Source organism: Aspergillus brunneoviolaceus, assembly GCF_003184695.1.
Source record: "Aspergillus brunneoviolaceus CBS 621.78 unplaced genomic scaffold BO95scaffold_16, whole genome shotgun sequence".
Taxonomy (NCBI): Eukaryota; Fungi; Ascomycota; class Eurotiomycetes; order Eurotiales; family Aspergillaceae; genus Aspergillus; species Aspergillus brunneoviolaceus.
The window spans coordinates 365388-385676 of record NW_020290746.1 but is presented as its reverse complement, the minus strand read 5'-3'; the positions used below and the strand labels follow the sequence as shown (position 1 = coordinate 385676).

The 20289-nt window shown below is 52.8% G+C and overlaps 6 protein-coding genes across 6 annotated transcripts; 5 read left to right on the top strand and 1 right to left on the bottom strand.

Annotated features, from left to right (window-relative positions):
• Positions 1 to 829: 829 nt before the first annotated feature.
• On the top strand, positions 830 to 3744 carry BO95DRAFT_408827 (SH3 domain-containing protein; the record flags this gene model as incomplete). Its single annotated transcript, XM_025584118.1, has 8 exons — positions 830 to 1133; positions 1195 to 1557; positions 1670 to 1822; positions 1866 to 1942; positions 1996 to 2359; positions 2408 to 2562; positions 2611 to 3117; positions 3160 to 3744. The coding sequence occupies exons 1-8, from the start codon at positions 1106 to 1108 to the stop codon at positions 3742 to 3744; spliced, it is 2232 nt and encodes a 743-aa protein (XP_025444806.1). The 5' UTR covers positions 830 to 1105.
• Positions 3745 to 4382: 638 nt separating this feature from the next.
• On the top strand, positions 4383 to 6247 carry BO95DRAFT_512540 (uncharacterized protein; the record flags this gene model as incomplete). The annotated part of the gene is made up of 4 exons (XM_025591524.1): positions 4383 to 4811; positions 5002 to 5333; positions 5389 to 5480; positions 6035 to 6247. Exons 1-4 carry the CDS (start codon positions 4441 to 4443, stop codon positions 6245 to 6247), a joined length of 1008 nt encoding a protein of 335 aa, XP_025444805.1. The 5' UTR covers positions 4383 to 4440.
• A 985-nt stretch (positions 6248 to 7232) lies between these two features.
• On the top strand, positions 7233 to 9036 carry BO95DRAFT_61898 (PQ-loop repeat-containing protein). The gene has a single exon (XM_025592098.1). The coding sequence runs from the start codon at positions 7327 to 7329 to the stop codon at positions 8623 to 8625; it is 1299 nt and encodes a 432-aa protein (XP_025444804.1). The 5' UTR covers positions 7233 to 7326; the 3' UTR covers positions 8626 to 9036.
• A 927-nt stretch (positions 9037 to 9963) lies between these two features.
• lcb2 (putative serine palmitoyltransferase 2) lies at positions 9964 to 12434 on the bottom strand. Its single transcript, XM_025592099.1, has one exon. It carries the CDS (start codon positions 12184 to 12186, stop codon positions 10147 to 10149), a length of 2040 nt encoding a protein of 679 aa, XP_025444803.1. The 5' UTR covers positions 12187 to 12434; the 3' UTR covers positions 9964 to 10146.
• Positions 12435 to 13919: 1485 nt separating this feature from the next.
• BO95DRAFT_471901 (acetoacetyl-CoA synthase) lies at positions 13920 to 18871 on the top strand. The gene is made up of 4 exons (XM_025589618.1): positions 13920 to 14368; positions 14451 to 16139; positions 16842 to 16946; positions 17028 to 18871. The coding sequence occupies exons 1-4, from the start codon at positions 14153 to 14155 to the stop codon at positions 18660 to 18662; spliced, it is 3645 nt and encodes a 1214-aa protein (XP_025444802.1). The 5' UTR covers positions 13920 to 14152; the 3' UTR covers positions 18663 to 18871.
• Positions 18872 to 19162: 291 nt separating this feature from the next.
• BO95DRAFT_357280 (mitochondrial import receptor subunit TOM22) lies at positions 19163 to 20125 on the top strand (the record flags this gene model as incomplete). The annotated part of the gene is made up of 2 exons (XM_025582345.1): positions 19163 to 19283; positions 19590 to 20125. The coding sequence occupies 2 exons, from the start codon at positions 19163 to 19165 to the stop codon at positions 20123 to 20125; spliced, it is 657 nt and encodes a 218-aa protein (XP_025444801.1).
• Between the last annotated feature and the right edge of the window lie 164 nt (positions 20126 to 20289).

The window sequence follows — 20289 nt, the reverse complement described above, 5'->3', positions numbered from 1 at the left end:
GGAAAAAAGGTGTACGGAGTAAGTTAGAGTACAGAGTAGAGAAAAGATCGGGAGAAGAAGGGTCCCAAAGAGGCAAGTGAGTGGGGGAATCTTCGGGTGATGACGGAGGAGATTCCATTGCCTGACAGTCAACTGGTCAACACTGGTCAGCTAACACATACTAAGTGATAGTCTAATGTAAGGTGACGGAGGGATCAGCCATTCACAGCCACGCTGCGTAGTAGTGAGTGGTGGTCGCAGCCCCGCCGGGCTGTTCTTAGGTTTCCTAGGTTGGATTAGTTCAGATTAGGCCCAGTGGATCTTTTGATCTTTTTCAACTGGAATCACTCACTTATCACCTGAAGATATGGGCCCTGACCCTGGGCCCTAAGCCCTGCCGTCACCTGTAAGTTATCTGTATCTGGTCAAGTTCATCTTTGGCCTACTGGGCGGTCCAGGCACGGGATCGGAGCCCGTCTATCGGGCAAGTAAGCTGTGGGTAAGCGCGCGCAAGGGGCGCTTGTTTTGCGAGGAACCTCCCTCCCCTCCTCCTCCCCTATTCTCTCGCATGCTTGAAATCAGTCCGGGGAACTCGTTGCGTTGCATTGCGTTGCGTTGCGTTGCGTTGCGTTGGGCTTCACATTTGTTCCATTCACCCACCCGGCACCTCTTCTGGTACCTAATTTCCCTTCTTTCCCCAATAACATTGGCGTTCTGGCTATTGTTGTTTGCCCTTCTTTTCCAAAATTTGTTTTTGTTTTGGTGTTGTTTAATCCGCTCTGGAAGTCGTTCCCTTTCGTCTTGTTTGCCCGACGGATTCCCCTCCCTCCTCCTCCTCCTCCTTCTCTCCCTTGAAGTACCCACCCCCGCCGTTGCTCCTCGTGGCCGTCGCCTTCGTTCTTTCGTCCCTGGAAAATTACTTCCGCTCTTTGCTATTGCAACTCTTTGCGCCGACCGCTCTTGACTCTCCTTCTTTTCGAGCCGCACCGGGACGCTGCGCCGTGCCGATCTACATTCGCCATCGGGTTTCAATGTTCATGATTCCAAAAGTCGCTCTTTCGCCCCCGGAACGTCAAACCAATTGTCATCTCGACCAGTAAATTCGCAGGCGCGAAGTATAGTCAAAATGACAAGGCCTCGGATTGTCCGGGCTGGTAAGTGCAACGAGTGGAAGTCATGTGGCCGTCGTGCTGATCAGCAAATGTATGATGACAGATACCATGGACCTACAGGACCAGCATGCCCCTTCCGCCAAGGATCACTCCAGACAGCCCATGAATGCATCGGGCATTGCCCCCCACCAGGAACAAGCGCTTCGCCAGGCCGACCAGGATACCAAAGCTGAAATCATGCATGGTCCCAGCGCTCAGGACGGCCAACCTGGTGACAACCGCGCCGACGGCATCGATATCTACGACGATGACGATGATGACGATGACGAGGAGATTGAGGATATAGATCACCACGGCGATCTCTCCGGTGAACACGAAGAAGGCGATCTGGCCGACGGCGAAAGTGATGACATGCTAGATGACGATATGATGGATAAGATTTCGAGCTCTCCGTCCATTGACGACGGTATGTCTGGCATCCTGCGTTCATCACCATGTCACCCTGCAGAAATCTCCGGCTCTTGGGCACTCTCTGCCCTTCGATGCCCCAATCACGGTCCAATCTAACCCAAACCTAGAGGATATTGACTTCGAATTCGTCTATGCGCTGCACAACTTCTACGCGACCGTCGACGGACAGGCGAATGCCTCGAAGGGTGACACCATGGTGCTGCTGGATGACAGCAACAGCTACTGGTGGCTCGTGCGGATTGTCAAAGACGGCAGCATTGGTAGGTCACCTGCTGGTATAGGTATATCTAAGCTCACCGTAAGCAGGCTATCTGCCCGCCGAACACATTGAAACTCCGACCGAGAGACTCGCCAGATTGAACAAGCATCGCAACGTGGATGTGAGTGTGACCGTCACCAGATCTCGGCCAGTTACTGATACTATCTGTGGTAGCTTTCGGCAACCATGCTCGGAGACAATTCAGAGAAATCGAAGAACCCGCTTATGAGGGCGGTGCGTCGCAGAACAACCAAAAACGTCCAGTTCACCGCTCCGACGTACATCGAGGCGTCCGACATCGAGTACTCCAGCGATGAGGACTTGGATGACGCGGCGTCCTTCAACGATGACGAGGGTTCGCGAGCGGAGGCAGAGGATGCACATGACGGCCAAACGGATGACATCGTTGTCCAGCCATTGAGAACCAAGTCGCAACGCGACAAGGGCTCCGAAGAAGGCGGTATCGATGACACCGAAGAGCCCGCTAGCAACAGCCCGATCAAGCAACGCTCTAGCCAGGAGCTATTTGAGCCTGAAAGTGAGTGTCTCAGTCCGGTCTCTGGGACCTTGGCTAAGAAGAATGTAGCCGACAGCAGTGTGAGCCGGTCGCGAAATGGCACCGTACGCAATACCGATTCCTTCTTCCGAGACGACACCGTGGAAACCAAGAAGATTTCCCTGACGCCCAACCTGCTCCGAGATGAAATTGGCAGTAGTACTCTCTCCACCGATGCCACTGAAGTAAGTCACTTGTTCCGACCTCGTCGAATGTCTATTGACCTGCATCAGAACCGCGGTAGCATGGAGAACATCGACAAGACCCTTAGTGCGATAGATAAGAGCAAAGAGGATAAGAAGCGCAAGGACAAGAAGTCGGGAATGCTGAGCGGCCTCTTTAAGAGGAAGGACAAGAAGTCCAAGTCCCACGACGAGGATACTGATGAAGCAGAGAAGAACTCGAACGAATTCTCCCGATCTTCACCTCAGCCTAAAACATCCCTGGATTCGATACCCTCCCCAGTCTCTCCTGAAGCTCGATCCCCCAAGCAGATGGTGGTGCAGAAGCAGCCCAGTAAGCTGCAGAAGCAACCTCCGGTGGCACTCTCTCCAACGAAGCAGGATTTCCCTCGTGAACAGGAGCCCGCTACTATTGACCGAAGCATCAAGTCTGCGATGAGCAGCAAGTCGGATCAGACCATTCGACAGGTCACATCGGAAGAAGCGGATGACATCCCTTCATCACCCCCGCTGGGGCCATTCGATGACAGCCAGGAGGTCATGATGTCTTCCGCTCGGGTACCGAGCCCTGCGAAGAAACTGGTGCAGCCCGAAGCGCAGGATCAAATAACGTCACCAGTTGAATCGAACGGCGACTGGCAAGATGCGTCCGAGAATGTATCCTACGCGCAGCGTTCGGTGGCATCGCCCCCGCAGAGATTCCAACCCAGACAGTTGGATTATCAGAACCAGGGATTCGACTCTCCGGACAGTGCATCAATCGAAGAGGCCCCGGTTTCGCCTCTCGGGCCCGGACCAGGGATGGACTTCTCCAACCCGGCAAGACATTCTGTTGTCTCGGTTTCCCCGCCCATGTCTCCTGTTACGAGTCACCGCGACAGTCGAGGCATTGATGCTCGTTCCTCGTTTAGCAACGCATCTGCGCCTACCCCTACATGGAGTGACGCAAGCTTGCGAACCTATTTGGAAGAAGAGAACGACATCCGTGATTTGTTCGTGATCGTCCATGACAACTCGAATATTCCGCCTGCTGGTCCTGATCACCCGATTACTGGCTGCCTGTTCAAGGAAGAGAGCAAGAGGTTGCGAGAAATGAGCAGCCAGCTGGATTCCATGCTGGCTGAATGGGTTGGTCGCCGAGTACGGGAGTCGGCAAGTAGAGCGGATGTGCGGTCTCAGGCTTGATGCCTGTTGTAAAAGGTGGATTGTCCATCGTTGATGAACTTCTAGTCCTGCTTTTATACCCACCCCAGGGGCCCTGGACTTGCCATGTGCTGGACGCATGGCAGCAGTTGGCCTATGGTGTTCTGTTCGCCGCTCTGGTAGGTGCACGACGAGTGCGGCTCTGGAGCGGCTCGGGTCTATAGGATCGTATAGTTCTGATTTCCTTTGTTTGCATTCTGTTTTGTGCAGTCTCATGAATTGGGGCCTGACCATTTTATGTTTTGTTCTTTCTTTCCAGCCTACTCTACATGGCTGCTGGGATACCCCCAAACTTCAGGCAATCTAGACCAGATCCTGTCGTTTTTATTTTTGAATAGTTTTATGAAGAGATGTTCATTTCAGTCATTTCATTCATTTGCATCTGCATTTGCGTATTGTGTTTGGATGAGAGAAATGCATGATCTCTCAGTAACTGGGAAGAATCGAGGTATATGACATGCGTCGAGTGATGGTGGAATGTGCCCTGCATCTCGTGAGGGCTGCAAGGCTGTCGTGCGGCACCGTCAGCTGGCCATGTCATCTCCCATCCACTGTAACCAACGTAAGCCGTAGTCAATGGTCGCTTTGCTTTACAATAGATAAAAACCTGTAATCCGGCCAGTTTGACTCCCGCCCTGACCCTTCGAATCTCTATCCCGACCCCAAACGTCCGTCAAAATGGGCGACCCATACTCCTCCTCCTCCTCCTCCTCCTCGCAACCCCCACCAGCGCAGCAGCAACAGCAGTATGACTACAACTACAACTACAACTACCCCTCCGCTTACCATGACCAGCACCCCCCGAACTACCAGCAACAGCAGCACTACGGCTACCCCTCGCAATGCGACGTAACCCAGATCCCCCGCTCTCATCCAGACGAAGCTGGCGGAGGAGTCCCCCCGGCCCCAGACCAACAGCAACAGCCTCCGCCGCAATACTACGACTACGACTACGACCACAACCGTCTGGGTCCGCAATATGAGCCTCCTCCCCCGCCTCCACCTCCGCCGCACGGGATAGTAAGACAGGGAAGTAACGCGGAATATTAGTGAGTGAGATTCGCCTCCCCTTTTGGCTGCTGACTGCTGGCTGCTGGCTGCTGGCTGCGTCCCCGCCGCGGGACTTGTTCTTGTTCGCTACTTCTCTCGTCCGATGATCCCACCATCAGCCCAGCCAAAACCCCTTCCCCGGCCGGATTGTAATCATTCCTTTGTGAGCGTCGCTAATCAAGCTTGTAGCAACCCATCCCAACACGACCTCGCCCAGCCCCAGCCAGACGACCACGAGGGTGCCGACAACCCCGAATCCTCCGACCGCGGCCTCGGCGGGGCCATCCTCGGCGGCACGACGGGGTTCTACCTGGGCCATAAGAAGAGTCATGGGCTGCTTGGGGCGGTGGGTGGGGCGATTCTGGGGAGTTTGATGGAAAATAAATTGAAGGAGGCGAGGGGGAAGGAGGATCATGATGGAAGTATTTACGGTGGTGGTGGTGGTGGTGGGGGGGGGAGTGCCTACGGTGGGGGTGGTGCGGGGGGCAGTCATTATAGTGGGAGTGACGATGAGCGGGGGAGTCATTATAGTCATCGGAGTAGTAGCCATAGCCATAGCCATAGCCATGGTCATAGTCATCACCGGCATGGGCATGGGCATGGGCATGGACATGGGCATCATCACCACCATCACCACCATCGGCATCATCGGCATAGGCATCATCGGAGTTCGTCGAGGAGGAGTGGTTCGGGGGATGGGGAGGGGTACGGCAGTCGGGAAGGAGATGGGGATGGGAATTATTGATTCCTGGGAGGAGGTCCGGTTGGTTGTTGGGCGTGCTGGCGGGGGTGGGCTTTGAGTCTTTGTTTGTGGATGTTTGTGGATGATGAGGATTCGTTGGGTTATGAATGAACGGCCTTTCATGGTTGATGCGATTGATTGTTGTTCTTGCTGGTGTTTATGGGATAAGCCTCCGGCTTGAGCACTTATCGCTAAGTAGCGTGGGAGAGAAGGTTTAACGGATCTATCAAAGCCAGTTAGTAAGTCAGCTTCTCTATTTCATCAAGGTGTACAGCTGTGCACTGATACGGTGCGGTGCGGTGCGGTGCGGTGCGGTGTTGTGCTGTGATGTCCTGCCGTGTCAGTGCTACCGTCTCGCTGGGGGGCCTGAGTCTGAATACATTATTCACCTCCTTATAGTGCCATAGTGTCAATGCAGGAGGATACTAGCACGGACGCATCTTAGCATCACATCAATCTGTATTTCTAAGTCCAATCAAGGAACACTGGCAGATGCTGAAGGAGAATGACGACACTGCCGAGTGGGATATCACCATTGTTGCGGCCGGTGCCTTGCAGCAGTTTAGCGCCACTTGGACCCTGGTTCGGTGGCTGGATCGGAATCTGGGGGAGCCTCATCTCAAGACCAGATCTGTCAAAGATAAGTCCAACGTCGAGATCGGGACTATCGATTCTGTGGAAAACAGACAGTAAAGGGATTTGAGTAAGGTGTCGATCGTCAGGAGGGAAGCTTCTAACTAACAGGGTCTTGAGACATCTGTCAGTGATTGCGTTGTCGCTGTCAAACAACAGTTACAACACCATGATTGATTGGTATGGACGCCTTATCGGGATGATCTGTCTCGCTCAGTGGTTAGAGCTGAGATCAAACTCAAACGGAGAATGAGTGGCTGAATGACGTGGCGCTGAAGAAAGCCAGAGGCCATCTTGTCTTGCGGCAATGAAGGGATAATCCATGTCATCATACTGGAAAAGCGCCCTGTTATGGTTATCTTGTGGAGATCCCGCAATCCATGGGAATCCCCATGGGCTGGCTGCCTTGCCGGGATAAAGGATAAAGTTGAAGGGCATGGATCATCCTTATCAGACTCGGATGCTGGGATCGACAGTCAGCTGCTGCTCTGGGGATGAAATGAGACCTCACATACAACTGGAAGTACTCCGTAGTGAACTAATAATCACAGTTAGTCAGTGAATGAGTGGTTCCGACCCTTCTCCGAGAACCCAATCAGGGCCAGGCGATAGGGGGAAGAAAAGGTTATCGATTCATTCAGGTTCAGTTATCAGTGATCAGTGGCATCCACTATTCATCCTACGGGCCTCGTGACTCCCATCCCCAAATGGAGGCGGGGAGGGAGTGTGACTCTTTCCCTCTCCAGTCACTTCGTCTTTTCCTCTTTCGTAACTATCATCAGCATTCCTCCCACTCCCCATTCCCACTCTTCCCCCCCTTCTCCCTCTCTTCCTCTCCCCTTCCCCTTCTTCTTCCTTCTCTTTCATCCTCACCCTCTCTTCCCCCTCTTAGACAACCATCTTTGTCACTCATTTTCCCGGCTCCACCCTTTGTCGTATCCCGATAGATAGAACCACTACAGCACTACAGCACTACAGCCCTATTCCGTCTTATCTACGCCTACGCCTCTTATCATATCAATCCCTCTTCTCAGACAGCCCTCAAGACCCGCTGCCCAACCTTCAGCACTCTAGCATAAAGACAAACCGTTTACCTCAGTCGAATCGGTTTAGACACAGCACATATCCTACCTCAAACCATGCCTCCTCCTTTGATACAATACCTGCAACCTACGCTGCCCCAGCACTGCGAACCAACCTCGCCATTTCTCGCTGCCATATCCTCCTACCTCCACGTCTGCGTGCCTACTTCGTTAGCCTTGATATCCTCCCTCCTGGGAACACTTAGCATCATCTCCTGGCTATTCGCACAGCTCCCGCAAATTTACAAGAACATCCAACTCCAATCAACATCAGGACTGTCACTCTTCTTCTTGGTCGAGTGGTGTCTAGGCGACGCCTGCAATCTCCTGGGCGCCTTGCTCACCCGACAAGCCGGCTGGCAGGTGATCGTGGCCGGGTACTACGTCTTTGTCGACGTCACCCTCGTCTTCCAATACTTCTGGTACACAATCTATAAACGGGGACAGGACAGCTATGGTGCCCTCACCCACTCGCACTATGATAATGGAACGGGAGGTATTCTGGAGGGCGTTCCCTTCTCAGAGGACGACTCGATCTCTCATGTCCAACGTCCCCTGGCGGGCATTCCCGTGTCGACCCCAAAAGACATGAAGGACCTCAAAGAGCCCACTGTGAGCATGTCCAATGGCCAGTCACCATCCTACAGCAATGAGAAGTACAGCTCCTCCCGCCGCTCCATCATCCGCACCAGCAGCAGCGGGCCTAGTCTGCCCATCGGCTCCCCTCGCACCCTCCTGCTCGCTTCCATGCTGTGTGCCGTCCTCGCCAACGCTGCTCCTACCGAAGTCCAAGCAACAGCGACAGCATCTGGCCTCTCCCCGCATGCTCTCGAAGTGCTTGGCCGCATCATCTCCTGGATGTCCACGGTCCTCTATCTGGGCTCGCGGCCGCCCCAGCTCTACAAGAACTACTGCCGGAAGAGCACCTCTGGCCTCTCGCCGCTCCTCTTCATGGCTGCCTTCTCCGGCAACTTCTTCTACTCGGCCTCCCTGCTTACCAATCCCAACGCCTGGTACGACTTCCCTGCCTTTGGCGGTGGCGGATGGGCAGATGCGGACGGCAACAACCGAGCGGAGTGGGTGAGCCGGGCCATCCCCTTCTTTTTGGGCGCGTTCGGCGTTCTGGCCTTCGATGGCACCATGGGCGTGCAGTTCCTGGTCTACGGCTCCCGTGACGACGAATCCATCATGGAGGTCGAGGACCCCAAGGAGGGTCGTAGCCACTGGACTCGTGTCCGCGGCTGGATGAGGGGCTGGATCCCCTCGGTGTCATCCTCTGCTGCCGCCACGCCTCGCAATCCCGAGAATCAGGCCCTGCTCCGTCAACATGACCGTGAGAGGTACGGTTCTGTTTGAATCTCACGTCACTCAACCCAAACCTGCAGGGTCGTCGTACTACGCAGCCATCCACGGTCTCCCGGCAAAGCCTCGGTCTCGGGACCTGTTTTTCTGCCTATCAGCTGGACATGATCATCACACGACTTTATGCCTACCATCACCCAACATCTCACATTACACCACATACCCATATCATCAGCTTGCTCGGGTTTCAGGATATTATGATATCATTTTTCGGGATTTGTTCTTAACTTCATCATCGTTGGGGGTATTATCACTCTGCGCGACCCTATCAGCGTACTTATACTCATCCTACCGGCGTTATTGGTTTTCTTTCTGGGTTTTATTTGTGTCTCTCTTGGAAAGCGAACGGGGCTTATCACATACAAACCGGGGGCGCATTGCATTGATTCCACTAATTAGCCTAACTGGCTTGATCCTTGTCTGCATAGAGGTCGCTCAGCCTGTTTCCCCCTCCAGGTTCCAGTTCTTTTTGCTTTTTTTTTTTCAAGTGGTCGAGACGATAGATTCGCCGTCTATTTTCTTCCTGATCGATCTTAGCCTGCTTCTGCACATCACCCATACAACCATACATCATACATAACTTTGCAACCAAGAAGAACCTTGGCCAAGCAGATCTCTCAATATCAGACACTTTCTCATGCTGATTTCTCTCGCCCATCTACCAAAGACTCTGAACGTAGATAGAGCCATACCTAATCTACTGCATTCAACGTTCTGTGCTCAAGCAAAACCACCACGATTTCCCCTCTTCACCCCCCCCAAAAAGAGGAGAACGCAATTACAGGTATGTGTATAATCATAAGAACGATTGAATCAGTCATTCAATTAGAAATTCAACCACTATTAGAAGTTCCGATCCCATTTCTCCCTTTGTCTCTGATGGAAAGACAAGAAAACAAAAAAGCATTCAAGCGACCTTCAGCCTGTGTTCCCTGCGTTTCCAGAACCCCGCATTTACCTTTTGCTCTCATCGATCTCATTAGATTTAGTTTCAGCATAGGTACAGTACAAGTTCAATTGCTGCGGAAAAAGGCAAGGCGGGTGGGGGGGGGAAACGTCGAAATCATGTACACAGCCAATGCAATGTCCGTGCAGGAGGTAGAAAACAAACTGAGGAGGCAATGGGTGAAAGAAGAAGGGGGAAAATAAATAAACAGTGTATAAATGGAGTCGGTTCATGAGCGTGAATGTCGTCCCATGATTTCTCTTGGTTTTCTGTGCATAAGAAGAAAGGGGGCAGATAAGGACATGAAGTGCGACATTTGTTAGGTTTGGCTAATGATACACACACAGCTCGTGGTGAGAGAAGAGACTGCCTCCGATCGACCAGCGATACACGGCATTGAAAAACCGGCTGCGAGAGAGCAACCGGCTTGGAAAATGTACCTGAAGACTCTGAAACAATATATGCAACAGCAACCATTTTCACATTGACTGACAGATTTGACTTCCGGGCAGGCCGGCAAAGCTCCAAAGCAGACACGGTAGCTCCTCCCCGGCAAGAGGAGAATTTATCTAAAACAGAGGCGATTTGACATCTTGTACACCCCGTCTGATAACATCCTCAATCGGCCATCTGGGAGGCACAACCTTAGGAGTCCGCTTGCGGTGCCAAGCCTTCTCCATCTCGGGAGGGGGCGTCAGTTCCTCATTCGCCGGTAGAGCACCACCTGCGATTCCCGTGGAGAACTTGAGTTGCAACACGTTGCCGATCTCGTCACAGGCGGTCAAGATACGATCGAGGTCTTCCTTAGTGTGGGCGGCCGACACACAGAAACGGGCACGAGACGAGACCAAGGGGGTGGCAGGATAACCCACAACAACAACGGAGATCTTCCGCTTCAGCATCTCGTGAGAGAAGGCAGGCATCTTGGCAGGATTAAAGAGGAGAACAGGGATAATCGGCGAGTCGTCGTGACCATACACTATAAAGCCAAGACGCTTCAATCCCAGGCGCAGATACCGGGAGTTAAAGGCCAAGCGCTGTAGTCGCTCTTCACCCTGACCGGGGACAAGCTCGCCCTGAATTAGTCGCAGTGCCGACATAATTTGAGCCAAGACTGCTGGAGCAGGTGCTTCTCCATAGAAAACGCCGGAATTCGTGGCTCGCAATTTATCAATCATGGTCTTATCCGCCGCAATGTAACCGCCGTTGGCACCGAAAGACTTGGTGAGCGTGCCCATAAGAACATCTACCTCGTTGGTATCAATACCGAAATAATCACAAACACCACGGCCTCGGGGTCCAACCGCCCCGATCGAGTGCGCTTCATCAATAAACAGGTTGTACTTGTAGCGTCTCTTTAACTCGATCAAGCCAGGAAGGTTGCACATTGATCCCTCCATAGAGTAGAGTCCCTCCACCACAACTAGAATCTTCTTCCATGGGCGGTGAGTCCGTGGTTGTCCTTGACTAATGGCCTCACGTAACTTCGCCTCGAGGTCGCGCATGTCATTGTGTCTGAACATAGCAATGGAGGCACCGGAAAGACGGGCACCGAATCGGATGGATGCGTGGTTCAGCTCATCTGAGATGATCAAGCAGCCTTTGTTGACGAGAGCCGGGAAAATATTCGCATTGGTTCCGAATCCCATAGAGAAGACCATGGAGGCTTCTTTACCGACAAATTTAGCGACCAAGTCTTCAACCTCGACATGCAGATCTTGCGTGCCGGTTTCAGCACGGGTGCTTGGTGAGGTGATTCCATATTTCCGGAGCGTCGCCTCGGCGATATCAGCACATGGGCCTTCAGACTGAGCGAATCCAAGGTAGTTGTATGAACTCAGGTTCAGTGTATCGGTTGTCGTGCCGGTCAAATAAAAATGTCGGTTGTGGTCATCCGTGGCCCGATCAATCAGCGTGATGTATCGGCCAGGCACGCCAGTCACCGGCCTTTCGAAACAATCGTTGATGCGTAGCTTGAGGCGGCGCACGTAGAAGTTGTCAAAATCGCTGTTGAGCGCACCATAGCCATTCCGGGGCTTCAGGTGACGGTAGTTCTCTTCGCGGAACCGCTTTCCAAAGAAATCGCGCACATGTCCGAAAGCAATGAGGATAAGGTAACTGATATAAGTCGTGAGGAGATAATAATAGGGCGGCTCGTCCATTATAGGCTCCGGAAAAGGCCCGCCAGGATGTCGGCTGGAATAGCGGTGACTGTGGTGACCGATTGGGCCGAATTGAGCATGTTGCTTGGCCAGCCGACGAGCCTCTTCAGGCGAAGGGGGCTGGAATAATGTGGTCGGGGGCTCATCCATGTTGGGGTTACCCGCGGTTGCCGTTGAAAGAGAGATTGTAGGAAGCGACAGAGAAGCAGAGCTGATCGGCGGTGCGACCGTACTAGGATGGGAGCTTCCACTAAGCGACTGAACAGTACCCTGCACAGTCTGAGGTTCAGCCCTTGGCTTCGGAGAGGTAGAGAATAGTTGGCTTAGGCGACTAGGTTTCACGGAGGGCGCCTTGATGGCAATGCCGCCCTTGACAGAAACGGAGGAAGAGAAGGGAGCGTTATAAGGATCGTTGGTGAGAGAAGGACCGGCAGCTCGACGAGGCATCGCAAGGAAGCAGCCGGACAGAAACACGGAGGATCGTGCGGGTTCGATAGGAGGAAGAGCGCAGTCGGCTGGAGACGGCAAGAACCACCTGGTCGGCAGCACTCACGATTCTTCGAGTAAAGGAAAGATCCGCTCGCTGGCTGATGTTACCTAGCCGCTTGTTGTCTCCAATTGGTATGAACAGCAAACGGCGTTCGTAGGTTGTCCACCTAAATGGCCGTTGAGAACATGGTCAGTGACTTGGACAATTGAGTGTCGCAAAATGGCAAGACATTCGGGGAGCGCACAGCGCAAATTACATGGGGAACAAAAGGGCTTTTGTAAAAGGAGAACAAAGTGTAAAGAAAGGAGAAATAATTGCGAAAGGTCAAAAAGATGACCATTCAGGAGAGGGTGGAAGGGCGGAGAATCAGAGATGATCGGTCAGGTACTGTACTTTTTGCACGTGGAGCAACAGTAGCAGGAGGCACGGAGCCCTGCAACGAACAAGGTGATTTTAAAATCCTTGAGGCCAGGACAGGAAAATCCGCACGAACACTAAGCCACCAGGAAAGAAAGCGAAGTGCGGATGATGGTGAGGAGGAGAGAAGAGAAGACGGGATGTTGCGGTAGTGGTGGTGGTGGTGGTGGAGGATGAGGAGGAGATGAGGAGAGGAGAAGGTGGTGGTGGGAACGAACGGGTAGTTAGTGAGCGAGTGAGTGAGTGAGAGTCGAACAATTCGGGAGGGACTCGTTCCTGAAAAGGTCGAGAACTGCAGTGCTTGATTGAATGACTGATTTGTGCAGAGTGCAGAACCAACCCACGGTCATATCAGCCCATTGGGTATTATTAATGAAGAACTAATGAGGATAAACAAATTAAGCGTTCCCATCCTCAGCACGCCCCGATGGGTTCCTTTTCCACTTTACTCTTTTTTTCCACAGCTTCTTTTTTAATTTCCTATCGCTTTTTCTTTTTCTTTTCTTTTTTCTTTTTTTTTTTTTGCTTTTCCTTGGATGAAGTAAGTACCTAGTAAGCGGATGTTACGGAGCGGTAATGGAGCGGTAAGTTGGACCCTCGTTCCGGCCGTTTCGGTGGTTGAGCAATTAGTCAATTGGTTCTGCCCTGGTAATCATCAATCTTTGAGTATTCTTTCCCGCTCAGGTGGACGGAGTCAGAACAACCTACAGTACAGTACGGAGCTCAGTAAGAAAATAAGAAAGGGGCAACGCAAGGTGCATGAACTGCCACACTGCACTTCTGTTGTACATCAACTTGTAAACTGGTAACTTAACCTACTCTATATGTACAATGTACATCCTTCGATGCATGGAGGAATTTCACCGCCACTTATTTCCAGCTTTTAGTATGCAGCTTTTGCTGTACTGTACATGGGTGGTTGGATACAAAACTTTACTCGAGGCTCAACTGGTCAACAGACAACAGACTTAATGCAGAACTGTTGCTGCCTCAGGCCAACATGCATGACTCTACACTACCGTATGCTCTGACTACCTGCGCATCTCCCTAGATTCAGCTTGCATTCGCACCCTCGCCCACACAGAGTCATTTCACTATCTACTTGCATGGTGATTGTTCAGTAGTCCCCGTACTTATTGTCCTTGTTGGCTTTGTTCTTGACTCTGTTCCCCGCTGTTATCCGCTCTGTTCCGCCCCCGTTCCGCCCCGGAATGCCCCATAAAATGCTCCAGTCGATCTATAAGTATAGTAGCCAGACCTAGAAATTGAGATACTGCAAAATCACCTTAAGAATCCGACTCGTCTGCCCTCACTTGTGCCAATACCCACTGATTAGGGAGTAATTGAGTTTGGGTGACAGGCAGCAACCACGTATTCACTGGAACGGCAACCGCTTCGGACCCTCGGTTCCTTGACAGTCAGATTTCCCTAGATTTGGACCTTCTTCCTAGACACAAACTGTCACCTTCTATCTGTCGGAAGCAGAACACACGACTGGTAGTGCCCATGGCTACCAACGGAGAAGAATCGAAGGAGCTATGGCGACACTCCTCTCCACATACCACTCAGATCCATGACTTCATCAAGACTGTCAACAAGGAGCATCTCCTGTCGCTGGATTCATACAACGATCTCTGGGAGTGGAGCATAGCAGAGCCAGCAAAGTTCTGGGAGCAGGTCTGGAAATACACTGCCATTGTGGCTCACCAGCCTTACAGCCGCGTGAGTATATTACTGATAGTGATGATGACGCTTGTGTCCCTTCACGAAGCAGGGTTTGGAGGCGGTGCTAACCAGACCCCAGGCCTTGAGTTCAGAGCAGCTTCTCTTTCCACGACCCAAATTCTTCGACGGAAGCAAGTTGAACTTTGCTGAAAATCTTCTTTACCCAGCCTCGTCTCCTGACGAGGATGCGGTGGCTGTCATTGCTGCCACGGAATCGGATCGTGAATACGTGTCTTGGAAGGAGCTGCGAGATCGGGTCAGAAAATGTGCCAACTCGTTGAAAGAGGCAGGCTTGCAGGTGGGGGACCGCGTCGCTGGGTTTCTGGGAAACCATACGAACACTGTCGTTGCGATGCTCGCAACAACGTCAATTGGTGCCTTCTGGACAGGTGTCTCTCCAGATACCGGAGTACACGCCGTGTTGGAGCGCCTAAAGCAGATTGAACCGAAGTTCTTGTTTGCCGACAATGCATCGCTGTATAATGGGAAAGTTCATGGCGCAGATGCGAAGCTGCGGGAGATTGTTCCTGGTTTGCCCAAGCTCGAACTCCTGGTCGTGTTCCGCACCGTCGACTCTTATGAATTCCAGCTGGAAGAAGTAAAGCCGCTGCAAGGCAAGGCTGTTCCTTACGATTCTTTTCTTGCGCAGGTTAAAGATGCTGCAGCCCCTCTGGACTTCGCGAGTCTGGAGCCGGATCATCCAGTCTACATACTATATTCCTCCGGCACAACGGGAGCACCGAAGCCAATTGTACACGGTGCTCTGGGAACGCTTCTCCAACATAAGAAAGAGCATGTTCTTCACTGCGATATACGCCCCGGAGACCGAGTGTTCTACTTCACAACCACGACCTGGATGATGTGGCACTGGCTTGTTTCTGGCTTGGCCAGCGGCGCCACCATTGTCCTCTACGATGGCTCGCCATTCCGACCGTTCGATTCTGAAGGTGGCAATGGGGAGATGGCCATGCCGCGTTTGATAGATGAGCTACAGATTAGTCACTTTGGTACATCGGCCAAGTATCTGTCCATTTTGGAGCAGGCATCTCTAAATCCAACACAGCACCCTCATCGGCCGGTGAGCCTGCAGACATTGAAAGCCATCTACAGCACGGGTTCACCTTTAGCTCCGTCTACGTTTGAGTATGTCTATACATCTATCAAGGCAGACATTATGCTGGGCTCAATTACCGGAGGAACCGATATCCTGTCGCTCTTCTGTGGCAGCTGCCCCATTCTTCCCGTTTACAAGGGTGAAATCCAGTGTCGCTGCTTGGGCATGGCCGTTTCAGTCTACGATTATGCCGGCAACGACATCAGCACCTCTGGCGAACCTGGCGACCTCGTCTGCACCAGACCTTTCCCCGCACAACCGGTGATGTTCTGGCCTCCAGGTCCCATAGGGGCGGAGAAATATCGCAAGAGCTACTTCGACGTGTTTGGTCCATCAATTTGGCACCACGGCGATTTCGTGCGTGTGAATCCCCAGACGGGAGGAGTAGCCATGCTGGGTCGCAGTGACGGCGTCCTGAAACCGGCTGGAGTCCGTTTCGGAAGTGCAGAGATTTACAACATTCTGCTCAAACACTTCGCAGAAGAGGTGGAGGACTCTCTCTGCATCGGACGAAGACGTGATGGGGTTGACACAGACGAGACAGTCGTTCTTTTTGTCAAATTGCTGCCGCCCGGGGCGGCTTACGAGGTCATATCGGCGGATCTTGCGGCTCGCATTCAGGCGACAATCCGTAAAGAGCTCAGTCCTCGCCACGTACCGGGAATCGTGGCTGTATGCCCTGAGATTCCCGTGACGTCCAACGGTAAGAAGGTCGAGAATGCGGTTAAACAGATCCTATGCGGGTTGAACATCAAGATCGGTGCGAGTGTTGCCAATGCCTCTTGCCTGGACTGGTACCGCACCTGGGCGACAGCGAACTAAGTTGCCGTGTTGAGAATTGCTAATGGGTGGTATGAGTTATGTCTCAGCAAATTATACTGTAGGAGAACATTTAATGATTAGATTTCCTTGTTAAGCTGAAGCATTTTTCCATGCGTGTTTAGAAATCATGAAGCAATCGCTACCAGGAACATAACTCGGCTCAATCTAGATCCTGAATCATTATTAAACACATGACCGACCACCTACGGTCCTTTTTTTGCCACACATATGGCACTACTTCGTTGCTGAGGACGCAAACTCTTCTCAAAATTACATACCTCTGGAAAGGAAATACTAGCGTCAGCAACGTTGCTATTCCCTTGTATATTGATGCTGCATTGCTCAATCTTGCCCAAGAAATCCCCCGAGTGCTTCCCCGCTTAGATAAGCAACCCCGGCTCGGAGCCCAAATCCTTGCGACGCCTGGCCGTGACGAAACCATCTTCCGGAACAGCAGGCTTCACAAAACTCAGGCAAACACGCAAAAGTAATCTAGACATACTCATTGGGACTTTGCAACACACATACTCGAAGATGCGTCGCTCTGTATTGCGGGCTGTCGAGTCCGCGAAGCCGATTGCTCGCGTGCCTCGCTCAGCTGCGTCGAGAAGCTTTTCCACCGCTGCAGACGGGTCTAAGGTACGTTGAGCGCGCAGGTTGGTTGGATTTGCGGCAAATGCGCCATTAGCAGGCTGACTCGGAATCTCACACTCTCTACAGGACCCCGCAGAATTAGATCAGATCACTACCCTGCCGAACGGAATCCGCGTCGCTACCGAATCCCTGCCAGGCCCTTTCGCTGGAGTTGGTGTCTATGTCGACGCTGGATCCCGCTATGAAGATGAGAGCCTGCGCGGTGTGAGCCACATCATGGACAGACTGGCTTTCAAGTCCACCAAGGCACACTCCGCCGATGAGATGCTGGAAACTCTGGAGAATCTCGGCGGCAACATTCAATGCGCGTCTTCCCGTGAGTCGCTGATGTACCAGTCGGCTAGCTTCAACTCTGCAGTTCCCTCGACGCTCGGATTACTGGCGGAGACCATCCGTGATCCTCTCATCACCGAGGAAGAGGTGATTCAGCAGCTGGCCACCGCGGAATATGAGATCGGCGAGATTTGGTCCAAGCCCGACCTCATCCTGCCGGAGCTGGTGCACACGGCGGCCTACTCGAACAACACTCTGGGAAACCCACTACTCTGCCCGGCGGAGAGACTGGGAGAGATCAACAAATCGGTCGTGGACAAGTACCGGCAGACTTTCTTCAATCCTGAGCGCATGGTGGTTGCCTTTGCCGGCGTGGAGCATGACAAGGCGGTTAAGCTCACGGAGCAGTACTTTGGTGACATGAAGTCGAACAAGCCGGTTCTTTCGGGAACCGGTGTCGAGACTACTTTGTCTCATTCCGAATCGACTCTGGAGGAGGGACAGGTGCCCACAGTCCCTCAATTCACGCCATCTTCGACTGTTTCTACCACACCCCCGACCTCCAAGTCGGGAATTCTCTCGAAACTCCCCTTCTTGAAAAACCTCAGCCTGTCTGGCTCGCAGAACGATGCCGCATCGCCGCTTGATCCGTCGCTAGTGCAGTCAGCGACTCTAGACTTGACTCGGCCTTCTCACTACACGGGCGGCTTCCTCTCTCTACCCCCCATCCCTCCGCCAGCCAACCCGATGTTGCCTCGTCTGAGCTACATCCACCTTGCCTTCGAGGCCCTCCCAATCTCAAATTCTGACATCTACGCCCTCGCTACTCTCCAGACCCTCCTCGGAGGCGGCGGCTCCTTCTCGGCCGGTGGTCCCGGCAAGGGCATGTACTCCCGTCTCTACACCAACGTGTTGAACCAGCACGGGTGGGTGGAGAGCTGCGTGGCGTTCAACCACAGCTACACGGACAGCGGTATTTTCGGAATCTCCGCGTCCTGCAGCCCCACGCGCACGACCGAGATGTTGGAGGTCATGTGCCGTGAGTTGCAGGCCCTGACCCTTGACAACGGCTATTCCGCGCTTCAGCCCCAGGAGGTTGAGCGTGCAAAGAACCAGCTCCGCTCCTCGCTTCTCATGAACTTGGAGTCGCGTATGGTAGAGTTGGAGGATCTCGGACGCCAGGTCCAGGTCCACGGCCGGAAGGTGAGCGTCAAGGAGATGTGCCGGCACATTGAGGGCTTGACGGTGCAGGACCTGCGTCGGGTGGCTAGAAAGGTCTTCGGTGGTCAGGTCCAGAACCCTGGCAAGGGCAGTGGAAAGCCCACCGTCGTCCTGCAGGAAGGCGAGCTTGAAGGGTACAAGCTGCGCCCGTTCCCTTGGGGAGAGATCCAGGAGCGGATAGCCAGATGGCAGTTGGGAAGACGGTAGCTTGGAGAACGAATGATCATTGAGGTTCCTAGTTCAGCGAACCTCAAGCAAAGTATAGCGTCCAGGAAAGGATTATTTCCTGGAAGCAGGTTGGGATAGAGCAGGCTTTCCACAAATTCTTCACTCTATGTAATTAGATATAGCCATGAACCTCAATCAAAGTGTACCATAGACGCATCACTGCCTGTATTCTTCTCATAGTTGTACTGGCCATTAAAGGCTCACATAATAAATGATTGAATGAAATATTGACGTGGAATTGCAGCGCATTGATGAATAAGAATGGATGGGCGGCGGCCAGCTCCTTACCGCTTTGAGTTTGTTTCCGCCCGGGAAAAAAGTTGGAACGGAAGTTCGAAGCCGGCGGCCGCCTTCAATCTCCGTTCTGCTCCTCCATCCAACTTCCTACTCAACTCACCACCGTCTTCATCTTCACGACCCTCGCGCCCCACCTTCTATCGCAATCAAACTCACACCGTCCATACCCCCCAAACGTCACAATGGTCAAGCTCACCGAAGTCGAGGACGAGCACTTCGCCCAGGAGAAGCCCCAGCCCAGCAAGCACAACGTCCTTCTTGCCTCGGATGACGAAGAGGAGGACGATGACTACACTGACACCGGTACGTCCACTTTTTTTAAGTCCATCGAATCTTATCCCAAGTGGCGACTATCGCAATCGAAAGACCACTCCTGCGATCATTCCCAATCAATCACCATCCGCCTATAACCCATCCATACATCCATCCTTACGCGACCATCCAATTTCGCAGCCATGCACCCTACCCCCAGCTCTACATCCTCCCATCCATCTCCAACCTCAAAAACAATCCCATAGAAGAAGCACATAACAAGCCAGCCAGCATCGCAAATGCTGTCTGCACAAATATAGAACCACGAACTGACATCCTCTTTCCGCTGCACTATAGAATCCGAGATCTCCACCGAGTCCTACGAAGAGCTCGAGAGCGAGACCCTGTACGACCGCATCTATGCCCTGAAGGACATGCTTCCTCCCTCCGCTCGCCGCTCCCTCACCTCCACCGTCAACACGGTCACCTCCTTCACAAAGTCCAGCGTGACGTTCAGCGGCAAGGCGCTGTGGATCATCAGCACCAGCGCGTTCCTGCTGGGTGTGCCATGGGCTCTGGCCTACGCCGAGGAGGAGCAGTACATCCAGATGGAGCGCGAGCAGGGCATGATCAAGGGTGCTAATGAGGTATGGTTTTATTGTTTTTTTTTTCTCTCTGGCCACTTGTTTTGTTACTGCTTTTTTCGACTCCTGGGAAATTCGGGTTTGGAAGGATTTGAGCAAAGAAGAGCAAAAAGCCCTCTTCCTCTTTTTCCCTGTTCTCGCCCGAAACCCCGGGAATCGCTCGCCACGAAGTCCTTGGTGTACACCATACAAGCCGAGACTGCCATTGCATCGACCGATACGAGAAAAACCCCAAGAAAAAGATGCTAACCTTCCCCACTTCCGATAGATGCTCACCCCCGGCGCTGCCCCCGCCGAGCAGCAGGCCCAGCCTACTCTGTAAATGGCTCCCTCCCAAAAATGAAAAGGAAACAATTCTCCGTCGCCGAAGGCCGCCAAAGAGGAAAAGATCGCAACAATGAGTGATTGAGGAA